Genomic DNA, 16,142 nt, shown 5'->3' on the forward strand with positions numbered 1-16,142 from the left:
AAGTTGGCTATGTTCCTTGTTTTTGTGAATGGTGCAATAAACAAACCGCCTGGGGCATCTGTAGTGCTGCTTTTTGGAGGCGTTTGGTCTAACTTCAGTGATGACGTAGGCTACTGAATGAAGAGCCTTTATAATGTCAGATAAATGTATAGCCTATATTCCTAGAAAACATGTTATTGGGAATTATTAAAGCGTTGTTTAGAAATATTATTTACAAAAAACGAATCTTTTCAAACATATATATTACTTCAAATGCATTCTTCTAAAAAAATAAAATCAACATTTATATATATATATATATATATATATATATATATATATATATATATATATATATATATATATATATATATATATATATATGTGTGTGTGTGTGTGTTCTTAAGTGTCACATGATCCTTCGTAAATCATTCTAATATGCTGATTTTATAATCAGTTATAAATCTAAATTAATATAAATCTTCACTATCACTTAGTTTATATATATATATATATATATATATATATATATATATATATATATATATATATATATATATATATATATATATATATATATATATCAATCCTTGCTGTACATTCTTGCTGAATAAAATTATGAATTTCTTTCATAAAAAAGAAAGAACAAAACATTTACTAACCCGAACGTTTGAATGCTAGTGTGTATTGTTACAAAATATTTCTATTTGTACTTTAAACATTTCATCAAAGAATCCTGAAAAATGTATCACGTTATAAAAAAAAAAATATTGAGTAGTCCAACTGTTTCCTCACATTAATAATAAATCAAGAGGACATACACACACACACACACATATTTGTCTGACATGAACTCTTTATATTTAAATAGATCTGTACAGAGCTACAAGACTGTAATATATTAAGAAGCAAAAACAATAAATAATAAAAAAATATCAAATGTACTGTATTTTTGTGATAATATTTTATTAAAGCACACAAATAAAACTGAATGGGCTTTGAAAACAACTGAAGTCACTTGAGTTTGTGTAACTTCAGGTAATGCCAGTGAGATTTATGGATATTGTGATTCTGCCTGTCTTATTGAAATGTTGAATATCAGGGTGACGCTTTATAGTAACTTTCATTTATAATGTTAACAAACAGTATATAATGCTCAACAGATCATTGGTTAATGCACATTCAAATACTTGGAATGTCTTGAAACCATAATTCATCTGTTTTGATATCTGAATATTATGGATCTACTGCTTTGCCTTTAAATTATGAGAGTTATTTTAAAGTGAAACCAATATTAGTGTTGTTACAGCCATGAGATAACAGGAAATGAAAATATGGAAACACTCTCAGAGCTAATGACAAAGGTTTTATCTTTACATTCCATTTCCCCCCCCCAATTTTAACAAAATATTGTGGTATATACAATGGTACTTTAAATACATAAGCATACAGTTGCTTATTAAAACATAAATCATTTTCAGTGCAAAATGCCTGTTAAAAATAAATTTTAAGAAACAAAAAACCATAAGCGATAATCAAATGAATGTGAATTTTTTTCAATGCAACTTTGCACAGTCTGTAGCTGGACCAATTATTGCTTATTTATTTTCATCTTAAAATGAGATTCTAAAGCATTTGAACCCAAAGCTTTCATTTCACCCTGAGAAAATAAAAATTAAATAGAATTCTGTGGCGCATTTGTACATCAGTGAAATGTAGGTGACAATTTTAGATTCTTTTACATTAAGAAGTGCTTTTCTGTGCACATAAGTTTAAACAAAGTCTGCCAACTTAAAAAATAAAACAAAAAATGAAGCATTCTCATGCAAATGTTTCTATAATTTTGAAGTTACCTAATCTGAGTTCAATTCAACTCAAGGCAGACCGATGGGAAGCATGACTCCATAGCAGTGTTAAATACATTTAAAAATATTTACAATAAAAACTTCATTCTTGTTACACTAGGGAGAATTTCATACAGGTTGCAATATGACCATTAGCATCAGCAGTCACACACACACCTCCGCTCTCTCAAGTGTAGTGTTACAGTCATTGCACTTTCACAACGTACAAAACATAATTCTCAACCTTTAAAAATACATTACAAAAAATTACTGCATAACTTTTTTTTTTTCTTCTTCATCAATTTACATTATTAGCCTACAGTGGTGAATATTTTGGCAGAAGACATGGAGGATGCAGTCAAAATATACCACAGTACTTTGAGAGTTGTTAAATTACAGCGACTTGAAAAAAAGGGCCAAAGCAAAAAGTATAATATAGTTTATAAGTTACATTGTCAAACCCAGCCCAGTGTTTGGAGTTCATGTCAACGACTCTAGGAATGCTGGGACATTCCATTCACCAGACTTCTCAGCTGCTTCACCACCGTCTCGATCAATTTCTGCTTGTCACGGTCGTTCTTTCTGAACTGAGAGAAGATGTTGTTCTTTTTACTTGTGTCTTTCATCCTGGCAATAAAAGCAATAAGACAATATTATAACAGTTTATAATAGCAATCGAACATATGAAGTATACACATAATTAATATAATATAATATATAATATAATATAAATATAAATATAATATAATATAATATAATATAATATAATATAATATAATATAATATAATATAATATAATATAATATAATATAATTAATATAATATAATAGTGAATGGGGAATGGGTAGTTCAAAAACTAAAAAGACTAAAACAAAAGAACATAAAAGTTGTTCTCATATGATTCATACTCTATGTTTCAGGTCTTATGTCATAATATACACTATAATGCCAAAAGATTTAGGTCGCCTTCCTTCACATACACATGAACTTTAATGACATCTCATTCTTAATCAGTAGGGTTTAATATGGAGTTTTGCAGATTTTTGCAGCTCTAACAGCTTCAACTCTTCTGCGAAGGCTTTCCACAAGGTTTAGGAGTGTGTTTATGGGAATTTATGACCATTCTTTTAGAAGCGCATTTGTGAGGTCAGGCACTGATGTTGGACGAGAAGGCCTGGCTCTCAGTCTCCGCTCTAATTCATCCCAAAGGTGTTCTATCAGGTTGAGGTCAGGACTCTGTACAGGCCAGTCAAGTTCCTCCACACCAAACTCGCTCATCCATGTCTTTATGGACCTTTGCTTTGTGCATTGGTGCGTAGTCATGTTGGAACAGGAAGGAGCTGTTCCCAAACTGTTCCCACAAAGTTAGGAGCATGAAATTGTTCAAAATGTCTTGGTATGCTGAAGCATTAGAGCTCCTTTTGCTAGAACTAAGGAACTAAGAACTATGGTGTGGGGTTGTTTTTCAACCCCTGAAAAACAACCCCACACCATAATCCCCCCTTCACCAAACTTTACACGTGGCACGATGCAGTCAGACAATTACCGTTCTCCTGGCAACTGACAAACTCAGACTTGTCCATCGGATTGTCAGACAGAAAAGCGTGATCCGTCACTCCAGAGAACACGTCTCCTCTGCTCTAGAGTCCAGTGGCGGTGTGCTTTTCACCACTGCATCCCACGCTTTGCATTGCACTTGGTGATGTAAGGCTTGGATGCAGCTGCTCAGCCATGGAAACCCATTCCATGAAGCTCTCTACACACTGTTCTTGAGCTAATCTGAAGACTGCACAAAGTTTGGAGGTCTGTAGCTTTTGACTCTGCAGAAAGTTGGCGACTTCTATACACTGACACCGCTCTGTGATTTCAGTGACCTAACACTTCGTGGCTGAGTTGCTGTTGTTCCCAATTGCTTCCACTTTGTTATAATACCACTAACAGTTGACCGTGGAATATTTAGTAGTGAGGAAATTTCACGAATGTACAGGTGTCAACCTATCACGGTACCACACTTGAGTTCACTGAGCTCCTGAGAGCGACCCATTCTTTCACAAATGTTTGTAGAAGCGTCTGCAAGTCTAGGTGCTTGATTTTACACCTGTGGCCATGGAAGTGATTGAAACATCTGAATTCAATGATTTGGAGGGGTGCCTCAATACTTTTGGCAATATATATATAAATGACAATACATTCAAATGCATATCTGTGTAATTGCATTTTTAATTATATATATATATATATATATATATATATATATATATATATATATATATATATATATATATATATATATATGCTACATCGAATGCTGAATATTCAGTGTAAAGACTTCTAAATGCACATAAAAAACAGTACTTTAGTAATGATTTAGTTAAGATATGGTGATGCATGACTTATTCTCATTATTACTCATTTTATTATTCAGCAACTCTGTACAGTATATATGCTGAAATGGGTGTGGGATGAATAAATGATGGAGAAATAAAAGATATTTATTCTAAAAATAACAATATCCATATCTCATAACGTAAGAGTCTAATCATGCAGCACATCACATTACTATGGAGAGAGAGAGAGAAATCCATGTTGGATCTACGTACCCCCTGTTGACCCTGGCGTTGGTTAGTAAAAAAAAAGAAAGAAAGAGGACGAGATTATATATTAGATTGAAAGGACAAAGCAGAGCTCCACTGTTCAGATCACTTCATCTTTTGTTCACTGATTGGTAGAGGTTCTGTTCCAAAACCAGTGAGCTGCCAGCTGCTTTCTGGGTGTGTTCACACTTGGCAGTTTTGGTTCTATTAAAAGAAACTCTGGTGTGATTGTTCTGTTTGTGCATTCATTTTAATAAGTGTGAACGCTGCCATCTGAACCCTGATGTGAAATACGTGGACCAAGACTAAGACCGAAGTGGTTTGACTGAAATATGAACACAACATGGATCGAAGGCATCTAAACTAACCAAAAACAGGACAGGATGTCACGAGATGCAACTCTAAAAGAGTCCATTTAGCCCAGCCAGCACACAGCATTGTTTTGGATGTTCAATAAGTTCCATAGCAAAACAAATCAGGAAAGCCATTATATTGTTTTGCATCTTTAGGTTCTGAGTTAAAATCGACAGTGTGAACGCTAAGTGAACCAGAAATAAACGTATCATTTTCATAGGCAGAGGATGAGCAAACGCCAGGGTAAATCTAACCTTTTAAACGTTAGCTTTGGGCTTTAGCTGAGCTTTAGCTTTTGGGTGAGCTTTAGCTTTAACACCTAGATGGGTGAACTAACCTTTTAAAGCATCTAGACAAACAAACCACTGTTAACTCTTTCCCTGCCAGTGTTTTTAAGAAATGTTGCCAGCCACCGCCAGGGTTTTTGACCATTTTCACCAAAATGTAATTGCCCATAGAATATTTTGTTTTATAAATATCAGAGCATGCAATATATCAAAAGAAAGAACTGTCCCTCTTCTTTTAAACAAACAGAAAACTTTTATTCTAGCTTACTGCATTCTTTTTTTATCGACACTTGAATATGGGTAAGTTTCATAAAAAAGCAACATTTTGAACAAAAAGCTGAGAATATCATGTTTTTGTGAAAGATTTTTGTATCCAGATCAGATTCAGAGCGATGATCAAACACAGATGGAGTAGATCGAGTCCATCAACACCCCTAATGCTTCCACAGCCCTGTAATTTGCCCCGAGTCCACATTTTATTCAGTAACATAGTTTTGATTCATATGCTGTTTAATGTTGATGATCAAGTTATTTTTCATATGCATATGATTACATGCGATCACTTGTTTTACTCCGTCTTCCTCGCGTGTGTTTTGATCAGGAGATTAAGTACTCATTCAGAAGATGTGTAATAGCCCCCTGGCATCTAAAAGTAAAAACACGGAAAATTCAGTTTTTGGCCTGGAAGCGTTTTCTCACAAATAACAGAAAATTCTTAGCCTGACAAGCCAGACCCACATCAAGATGTTTGGTCTGGAAACTCTCCATAGACAGGGATCAATCCGAGGGGCGGGATAAACGGTTGTCTTCCAAACTCCCTCTGCACCCGATTGGATAGCGCTACACCAACCAGAGCAACGAAGGTGAAGCAGAGCTCGTTGATAGATTAAACATTCGCCGTATACGGTCGGCTAAACTCCGAACACATCTTCCCTTTTTAAGAATGACTTCAGTGCCGTTCTTTGTTCTTTTCTCAGAGAAAAGCTTAACTCCAAGTCTTCCAGAGTCGCGGTCAAAGCTGATTCGAAAGACCGCCGTTCGCCAGTTTCTGTGTTTACTAGAAGCACGCAAACGCAACTCGGCCGTCGTCATTATGGCCCCGCCCACCGACTCTATACACGATGTGATTGGCCCGGCAAGAGTTAGGCGAATCCAGCTCAGAAGGGTATTGAGAGTTGCTAGACGACACTTGCGGGCAGATTAAATTTGCTGCCGCTAGGGTGCGTCTAGAATTCTTGGCTAGAAAATTCTGTGTTTGGTGGGGAAATAGTTCATTTTAAAAGAAAAACAATAAAATTGCTGGGATTGACATAACCGAAAGCATGCAAGTCTACATTATTTGCAATAATGAGAGGATTTACGAGGATTCACTCTCATTGCTTAAAATGCCATTTCTTGTTCAGTGCTAATTTAAACACCTCTGATTGGCCATTGCGTTCAAGAAATCAACAGATATTTTTGTGCTTGGCTACTCTGCTCAATGCTGCAAAAACATTCACAGAAACCTTTGACGTTCTTTAGTGGGCAAACACAGACACGCATTGCAATGTTTGCCAAAACTTTTATCAATATACTATTATTACAGTGAAAACTGCTCCTAGATCAGCAGTTATGGGTAGCTTTTCCCTATAAAGTTATCAGAAGCTAGCCTAACGTGGTCATACTCAATTCTAGTCAGAATATGAGTCTGAAACTGCTCCATTGGGCTTTAATTATGGGGCGTGTTTCAATCAAACCAGGAAAGACATCAATTGGATAGACCGACAACCAATCAGAGCAATGGAGCGACGCATAACGTTAGTTGTCAAATGTCAACAGAGCTCAACTGCACTGTGTTGCCAAGTCTTCATTTTTTCCCCGCGGGTTGCTTTCTATGTCCGCGGGTTGAGGGACCTCAGTTATGCAATATATAGACCCAGGAATACGAATTTTAGCAGGCAACCTTGCCCAAATAACACACATTTTACCCCTCAAACGCCATTTTTTTTCCAGAGAACCCCCCTTAAGAAGCTATTGTTTTGGGCTAGTAGTTGGCGGGTTTTGTTGTAAAAACTTGGCAACCCTGTCTGCACGTACGCTGAAATAAACGATCTTTGCCGGTGTTGTAAAAGAAAGATTTTAATAATACACAGAGTACTCACCCAACATGATCATCATTTCAGAGAGAAATAGTGACGGTGAATGCATAGCAAACAAGCGCTCCGTTTTGGATTCGAACAAATATAATCCAAGCCCCTTTGATGACATGCATGATTACGTTACTGTTTATCATCTGTCCATCATGGTCTAAAGCCCGCCCTGACAATTTGATTGGTCCGAACAGTTTCTGTTCAGGCATAATCACTCCTCTATGGATCGAATCCAGACCGAACCGCCCGAGCTCAAATGTTGTGGGCGGGGCAGAGAACGGCTGGCATCCAGGCTAATCAGAAGCAGCAGCAGGCAGTGGTTTGAGATTCCACGCTCGTCTTAAGTCCGTGGCCAGGGGAAGGACAAGCCTTGCCCAATCTTACACATGCTCCACCTATGATCATTTTATTTGTTTTTGGGTCTGGACAAAAATAACCAAAAGAAGCAAACTACAAGTGTGAACACACCCTAAGGCAGCAGGCACGTTATGAAGTTCAACTGATTTCAATGGAGTTTGATTTTAGCACTTCTTCATTGAGCTGAAGGAAAGAGTTAAAAACACTACGTACTTCTCCAAAAGTGCTAGTGCAGTGGAGGGGTTAACCCGCAGGTACTTTGAGGTGGGCTGTCCGTAGTCTGCCAGGTATGTGGACCAGTCCCACACCATAAACAGATCTAGAAGCTTAAAGAGAAACAGAGAAACAGATGTTCAATATAATCACTGAATAAATCAAAAATCAACAAAAGTGTCAAGAACAGAACTTTGTGTGAACAAACAGAATAGGTTAAGGTTAGGATTAGAACAATAAACAATACTGAAGATGAATAAATATAATTTGCATTTGTTCTCATTTGGCATTTTAATAATCAGGGCAGAATTTATAAAATTAAGAATTTCAAAGGATTTCTATTTTTTTATAGAGATACATACATAATTCAAGCCAATGAAATATATCAGAGATGAGAATAAAGTGAAATAGATTCAAATGTATGTTCATTTTCAATATTTTATGTATTTGCATGAGTTTTCCAGATATTTCAGACTTTTTCCATGTGAAAACCCTGATCACAAGTGCACTGTAAAAAATTCCACTTGCAAAAACCTATTTTAACAAATGTATTAAAAAAAATGTAAATAAAAAGTAGCTTGTACTGAGTTGAGTTGGTTTACTCAGTGTTTTTGAACAAAAATACTCTAAAGATTTTGCCGACAAGCCTTAAATATTAAAGTATTGTTGAAAGCCTGTCCCAATGTTCCCAGCATGTATTATAGCATGAAACAATTATGTGGTAAATATTACTAAAACATTAGCACCGTTTTACATTTCACTGGATTAACCCTGTTATTAAGCCTGACATAAAAATAAAAAAACTAAACAAAAAAAATATATAATATATAGTATAATAGGGTGAGAATATGAAGAAAAAAAAACACCTATTCAGGTGAGCCCAAACTGAGCAAACATGCCAAAAAGATGAGAACTGTCCTGACCTGATTACTTGTAATGTAAATCAATTAAATCTTTATAACAGTAAAACAAATACTTACATAAAATGCATATAAATATCAGCTGTTACTCTCCCAATAACATGTCTTATTAAGATGATATTTAAATGCTTAGTTTTATGACCAAGGGTCTGTAGTTTTAATTGTGGGGGCAAAACATAAGCCTGATGTATCATATGTATCATTAAAATTATGTATTTATTTTATTTTTTATTTATTTCTCCTTTGTTTTACCAGGGTAGTCACATTGAGACAGTAGTCTCTTTTTCAAGTGAGCCCTGGCCAAGAAAAGGCAGCACATAGTTAAAAAGACATATAAAAACAATGATGGACACAACATAAAACATAAATACAATTTACAAGTGAGAATATGCAGGCTGTACACAACAAAAAGTCTAGACACATTCACATGTATGATGCAGAATGTCTGCCAGATACGACTTAAAATCAGAGATGGAAATAAACATGTTTAGTTTCAGATTTTTCTGTAGTGCGTTCCAGGTTGATGGAGCATTGTAACGGTAGGCTGTTTTACCAAATTCGAAATGAACAGTAGGCAATTTAAAAAGTATGATATTGTTTGACCTGAGGTTATATCTATTGTTTGTTGCCAATGAAAAAACTGATAAATATGATGGTAATAATCCAGTAATTGCTTTATAAATAAAAATCAACCAATTGCGTTTTCTGCGTTTAGACAGTGGTAACCAACCAGATAAGCTGTCCAAATTGCAGTGATGTGTATTATAGTCTGCTTTTGTTATAAATCGTAGTGCTGAATGGTAGACAGAATCAAGTGAACGCATTACAGACTTTGAGGCATGCATATAGATAATGTCGCCATAATCCAGAACAGATAAAAATGTGGCTGCTACAAGTTCTTTTCTAGCTTTCAAATTAAAACAAGCCTTATTTCGAAAAAAGAAACCTAGCTTTACTCTAAGTTTCTTTACCACATGCATAACATGAGGATTAAAAGAAATATTTTCATCCAATAAAAAACCTAGATATGTGTAGCATGACACCTTCTCTATTTCCTGTCCCTGTGCAGTTACAATTGGAGGTAGTGAATTTACTTTGAACTTTGAGTGCGTGAACAACATGTATTTGTTTTTTTTAGCATTAAGCACTAACTTTAATTTCCTTAAATTTTCTTGCAAGACTGTGAAAGCCTCCTGCAGTTTTATTAAAGCCTCACATGGAGAGGGTGCAGTGCAATAGATGATGGTGTCATCCGCATAAAGGTGTACATTTGCATTTACACGTTCAGAGATAGAATTTATGTAGATGGTAAACAAAAGTGGCCCTAAAATGGAGCCTTGTGGAACACCGATTGTAATTGCAGCCTTCCCTGATGTAATACCATCACATGTAATACATTGAAATCTCCCTGTAAGATAATTTTTAAACCAACTTACCGCATTTAAGGACACCCCAATTTTACCTATACATTTTAAAAGAATGCTGTGATCCACTGTATCAAAAGCCTTAGAAAGGTCAATAAACAGACCAATAACAGAATAAATTTAATGATGAACTTAAACCTAAAGTTGCTTCAGGCCAGTAAATGTTCATCTTGAGTTAGTGTTATATTTAAGTTAGTGTATTAAATATAACACAAGTTAGTGTTATATTTAATCAGTAAAGATTTTACAGCAAAACTACACATGTACGACAACCTGAAGGGGGACTTTTATAAAGGTTCCTTGTGAAGTTTCCTCTTCTTTAAAAAAAAAAAAAAAGTCAGAAGTTGTCCAAAGAGAAGTGTGTGAGGTCATACACTAATGACGGGGGTGACTAGGGCACTTATTGGGGAGCTGGGAGCACTTTAAATGCAAAAGGAAGAGAAATCCCTCCGTGACCTCTAGATAACCCAAAGAGGAGCTAATCCTGGCTCCACGGTGCTCTGGTCGGTGGGCTCCCTGCCACTTTGCAACTCTGATTCAAAGCAAGGCTCTGGACACATTGAACTTAATTTGCTGGAGAAGGGCCAGATCACTCACCTCTATGTATGCAAATCAATATCAATCAATGGGGGACAATTCCTGGATGGCTCGTTCATTATGGAGGGCTGGGAGAGGAGGGTTCAGGGGGCTAATAGCACTTCACACCTACTATGTGGTCCGTATTGAGGAGGTCTGTTTTTCGGACCGTTATTTAGTGCTGTTTGCTGCTCCTGCTGGGCTGTGACAATATTGCTGCTAAACACACCAATGACCCTGTGGAGCATCATGGGCAACAAGACTGTGCTTGTAAATGTCAATATTTGCAGACCCTGGGCGGTTCGATATAGCTAATTTAATAGAATTTATACCTATGCATTTCGTAGACATTAAAGGTATAAGTGATTTGAGTTCATGCATTCACTGGATATAAAACCACTGACTACTTTGCACTGTTATGAATTAGATTTTGATGTTTTTTTTCAGCCTTTTGAGGGAATTCGATAAACAGTGGAATCTCAAAGTCCGGGACCACAATGAAAATCTGGGATGCTAAATTTAATTACATGTTTAGAAACAAATTTAAAAAGCAATATTTTAAAGAGTTTAATCGAAGATTTAAATGGTTAGTTCATACAAAAATGAAAATTATTTAATGAATTACTCACCCTCATGTAGTTGGACACCCGTAAGACCTCCGTTCATCTTCAGAACACAGTTTAAGATATTTTATATTTAGTCCAAGAGCATATGGAAGTGTATGCACACTATACTGTCCATGTCCAGAAAGGGAATAAAAACATCATCAAAGTAGTCCATATGTTACATCAGTGGGTTAATTAGAATTTCTTGAAGCATCGAAAATACATTTTGGTCAAAAATCACAAATACTACGACTTTATTCAGCATTGTCTTCTCTTCCTGGTTTGTTTTCAATCCTCAAATAAAGTTTCAAACGGTTATGAATCAGTGTTTTGGTTCATGATTCGGATCACCAATGTCACGTGATTTCAGCAGTTTGACACGCGATCCGAATCATGAATCAGAACGCTGATTCATAACCATTCAAAACTTTATTTGAGGTTTGAAAACAAACATGGAAGAGAAGACAATGCTGAATAAAGTCATAGTTTTTGTTATTTTTTGACCAAAATGTATTTTCAGTGCTTCAAGAGATTCTAATTAACCAACTGATGTCACATATGGACTACTTTGATGATGTTTTTATTCCCTTTCTGGACATGGACAGTATAGTGTGCATACACTTCCATATGCTCTTGGACTAAACATAAAATATCTTAAACTGTGTTCTGAAGATGAACGGAGGTCTTACAGGTGTGGATCGACATTATGGTGAGTCATTAATGACATCAATTTCATTTTTGGGTGAACAAACCCTTTAAGGGGCATTTATTATTACAGTTACGTTGTAATGATTCAATGTTGTGTTTTAATTGCTAATTGTTGCAAAAAGTACCTAGATAATGGAAAAGCTGGACTAATAGAACAACTGTTCTATTGTTACACTACTGAAAAGGAGTAGTGTTGCTACTCTTAATTACTTATTCGTAACGTTGGTGAAAGCGAAGAACACCGTAAACTAGGCATGTTCAAAAATGTGCCTTAAGACATTTTTCTCTCTGTTAAGTGATGTGAACAAGAGCATTTTTACCAGTATTAGTACAACCCTGCACAGTATCACCTTACAGACAACAAGGGCTTAAGGAAATGTTGAAAACACGACAGAGTAAACAAGAGTCTCCATTAGCCGCTGCGTGATTGGCAGGGACACTGTGACCTCTCTATTCGGTGTCGGCACATGCTCAAAAGGAAAAAACGTTAGCCCGGAATCTACTCCACGTGAACCTGCGATAAGAGCTCGAGGGCAGATCTGCGTCATAATGCGTGATGGGAAGGTTATCTACGTTGGGTGTTGGGGTGAATAGGTAAATTCTGATCGCCAGCTCTGCTCTCCTTATCTCTGACCCTGTCCAAGCTCGCGCCGTCAGAATTGGAGCCAGAGCTCGCTGAGTGCACTTGAGAGAAGCTGTCAGCAAATCCTCCAAGAAACCAGGCGAGGATCAAAGCGGCGTCATGCTAATGGTAATCGAGAGGTCTTGGCGGACGGCCGCAGTCGTGACACGCTGAAAGACGCCACCCTGACTGAAGTGTGGCCTGCAGATAAAGCCAGGGCTGCGCGTTTCTTCATTTCCCATGAACAGGTGGTATATGTGATTCACAGTGAGGATTGAAACTGAAGGGATGTTTTCATAGGATTTGCAATTTTTCAGAAGGATGTTAAATACATTTTTGTTAATAGAAATCCAAATAGAAAACATGTATGTCAGGATGTTTTTGATTATTGTGCATGTGATTTGAAGACACATGCATTTAGTTTTGAGAAGCTGTATTACATCAAAAGAGGTATTAGAAACCAGAGGGATTTTGTAATTAGTAACACCACACCCCAATAATACTTCCTTATATGACATAGCTTTGTAGAAGAAACCTTGACATGACCTCAGTTTATACCTTAAGCACCTCAGGCCCAGATTAAAAGTTCAAACTCCAAGCAGCCCAAAACACAGGAGCAAACGGAAAAAAAGGCATAATGAACCCCACTGCGACTAAGTGATTTCCCCTCCTGAAGGTAGGAGTGTTCAGGTAGGGATAATCCATTAGTGCCTGTTAATGCTGTGTGTTCTCCACCCTTGCCCTCAGCTCCACTCACAGGGACTGTGGATCAAGAATAGTCATGTCTGCAGAGAGGTCTGTACCTGTCGGAGGTCAATGAAGGCCAACTGCAGTGTGTCCCCCTGGAATCCTGGCACGGGCTCTGAACTGGCAAACACTGCAAAAGGAATAGGAAAATAAATCATATTAATATGGGTTATTTAGATTAATTCGTTGGAGTGCATCACGACATCAAATCAAACTCTTGAACAATCACAAAGCATTATTGTTACTCTAAAATGTTTACCATGTGACTAAAGAAAGCCAACATACTGATCTACTATTTAAACGTTGTCATATTTTTTCGAAATTTTCTAACACTATCTCATTCTAAAGCGTCCAAAAATCCACCAAACTCAGGTCAGACCTTCAGACTGCGATTGATCTCAGAATTGAGTTGGTGTATCTGTTTGTAACTGATCAGCCCGAAGGGTTTCCAAAGCCAGATGATCCATCAAATGGTGATCAATGATTTTTGGAAAAAGTTGTTTGGGTGGTTGGATATCAATGATTTTTGGAAAAGATGGATTGATGGATGGATGGATTAATTAAATCTATCCATCCATCCATCCATCCATCCATCTTTTCCAAAAATCATCGATCACCCACTTACCAACCTTTTCCAAAAATCCAGTTAGTTAGGTGGTCCGTTCATTATATTTGATCATCTGTTTTTGGAAAACCATGGCTGGATGGATGGACGGATGGATAGATGGATCTAATGGATCCATCTATGCATCAGTCCATCTTTTCCAAAAACATCAATCACCAACCAACCAACCTTTTCCAAAAATTCACTAAGTTAGATGGTTCGTTAATTATATTTGATCATCTGTTTTTGGAAAACCATGGATGGATCCATTAGATCCATCCATTCACCTTTTCCAAAAATCATCGATCACCAACCAACCAACCTTTTCCAAAAATCCAGTTAGTTAGATGGTTCTTTCATTATATTTGATCATCTGTTTGTGGAAAACCATGGATGGATGGATAGTTGGATCTAATGGATCCATCCATGCATCAATCCATCTTTTCCAAAAAATCATCAATCACCTACCAACCAACCTTTTCCAAAAATCCATATATTTAGATGGTTCTTTCATAACATGTGATCATCTGTTTTTGGAAAACCATGGATGGATGGAGGGATCCATCTTAACTAACTAACATTGAATATTGAATTATAGTTTTCCAAAACCATTTGATCAAATATAACTGACTGTATAACTATCTTTTTGAACCAAGATCAATGTTTATTTTTTATTTTTTAATGCAATTATTTGAATTATATGAGGGGAAAAAGACAACCGAGCAAAAGTAGCACAACAATGTTAGAAATCTGTCAATTATTAAGATTAGGCAAGGATTTCTGCAAGAACCTCTGACCACTGAATGCTGGATCAACAATCAGAATTAAGTATTCCAGAGATCTTTGCAATAAAGTGTGACAAATTATGAGAAGAACAGTTCAAACAGTGATCAGAACAGGTACACAGCCAGCACAGATCATTATCACAGATATTTTTTTTTAAAATAACATATAAACAGATCAACAATAAGCCCTGAATTTAATCAATAGTCAGTCATTATGTGTTCATATGCACTTATAATTGAGCTAAAGTGAGTTTTTTCAGTAGTCGAGCTGCAGTCTTCATCTGTCTGTCCAAGAATGCATGATGCAAAAACATGCTCAAAAGGACCTAGGTTTGAGTCCGATCTTGGTAATATCCCAAAACTCATGTCACCTACCTGTTCCTCCACTTTCTGGTCAACTATCCACTGAGCCACTATATAATAAAATCAAAATTTAAACAAATCAGACTGTATACTCACACATGGGAAAAGTATCTAAACTCTGTGTTTTGACTAGCGTAAGATGAACTCCCGCTAATGGGACGAACACCATTCAGACCTTCGAGAAGGGTCAGACGATCCCTGCCGTACCTGTGCAGTTGAACCCTCACAAACTCTACTTCACCCCGAGACGTGCGAGACCCGGGGCCACAGGTACGAGCACGCACACAGCCTTTTCACTTCTGCTGACAGTGATGTAGCGTGACCGAAACCTTAAATGGCCGAGGAGCAGAAGATGCGATGCTAGAACCAAAGAGCTGTCTACATATTAACATTATTGATGAACACTTTGCTCTGACATCTCTATTGTGCCATTCAGAACTAAAGGGGCGTATGTGCTTCCCCAGGGAGATATCAGAGATGAAACCTCAACAAGATCAGGTTCTGCATTTCACACAAAAATTGAGAACACCATAAAGACTTTGGACGGTGTTATTTTAAGGTCAACCCCACTAGTTGACTTAAAATTGACCCAAAAATGTAAATATTTGTAATACATATCATATGTAATAGAGTTACCAATTCACTACTGTACAAAAGAGCCTTATGGTCTTATGTTCACAGAGGCTGCATTCATTTGATTAAAAAAATTAGGAATAAAATAAACATTTTATATTTTATCACATAAAAAATCGGAACCAACTTCCGTGTTGTGAAACGTGTATTAAATATATTTAAATATATATATATAAATATATATTTTTGTGATTCAGCAGGTTTGAGTGTTGTGCAATATTTTTTTGGTTTATGTTGTACATTTAATCGTTACACCTGCTACAGGTTTGGGTGTGTGAGGTAGTATATATTTTTGCATTATATTTTACATATAATTTGCATGTCATTTATTCCTGTGATGCAAAGCTGAATTATCAGCGGCATTAATTCCAGTCTTCAGTGACACATGATCTTCCAGA

General features: G+C 36.5%; 1 protein-coding gene across 4 annotated transcripts in view; it reads right to left on the reverse strand.

Annotated features, from left to right (window-relative positions):
- Positions 1-1,325: 1,325 nt before the first annotated feature.
- Positions 1,326-16,142, reverse strand: part of exoc6 (exocyst complex component 6) — a 66,054-nt gene continuing 51,237 nt past the window's right edge. For 2 of the 4 annotated variants that reach the window (XM_067429224.1, XM_067429222.1), the window contains 4 exons: positions 13,416-13,489; positions 7,758-7,870; positions 4,424-4,435; positions 1,326-2,450 (listed from right to left, as the gene is read on the reverse strand). In XM_067429224.1, the coding sequence (XP_067285325.1) occupies positions 2,318-2,450; positions 4,424-4,435; positions 7,758-7,870; positions 13,416-13,489 (332 nt within the window). In that variant the 3' untranslated portion in view covers positions 1,326-2,317. The remainder of the gene's footprint in view (positions 2,451-4,423; positions 4,436-7,757; positions 7,871-13,415; positions 13,490-16,142) is intronic. The other 2 variants (XM_067429225.1, XM_067429223.1) reach the window with 1 other exon arrangement.

This window comes from Pseudorasbora parva, chromosome 21 (genome assembly GCF_024679245.1).
Source record: "Pseudorasbora parva isolate DD20220531a chromosome 21, ASM2467924v1, whole genome shotgun sequence".
NCBI lineage: Eukaryota > Metazoa > Chordata > Actinopteri > Cypriniformes > Gobionidae > Pseudorasbora > Pseudorasbora parva.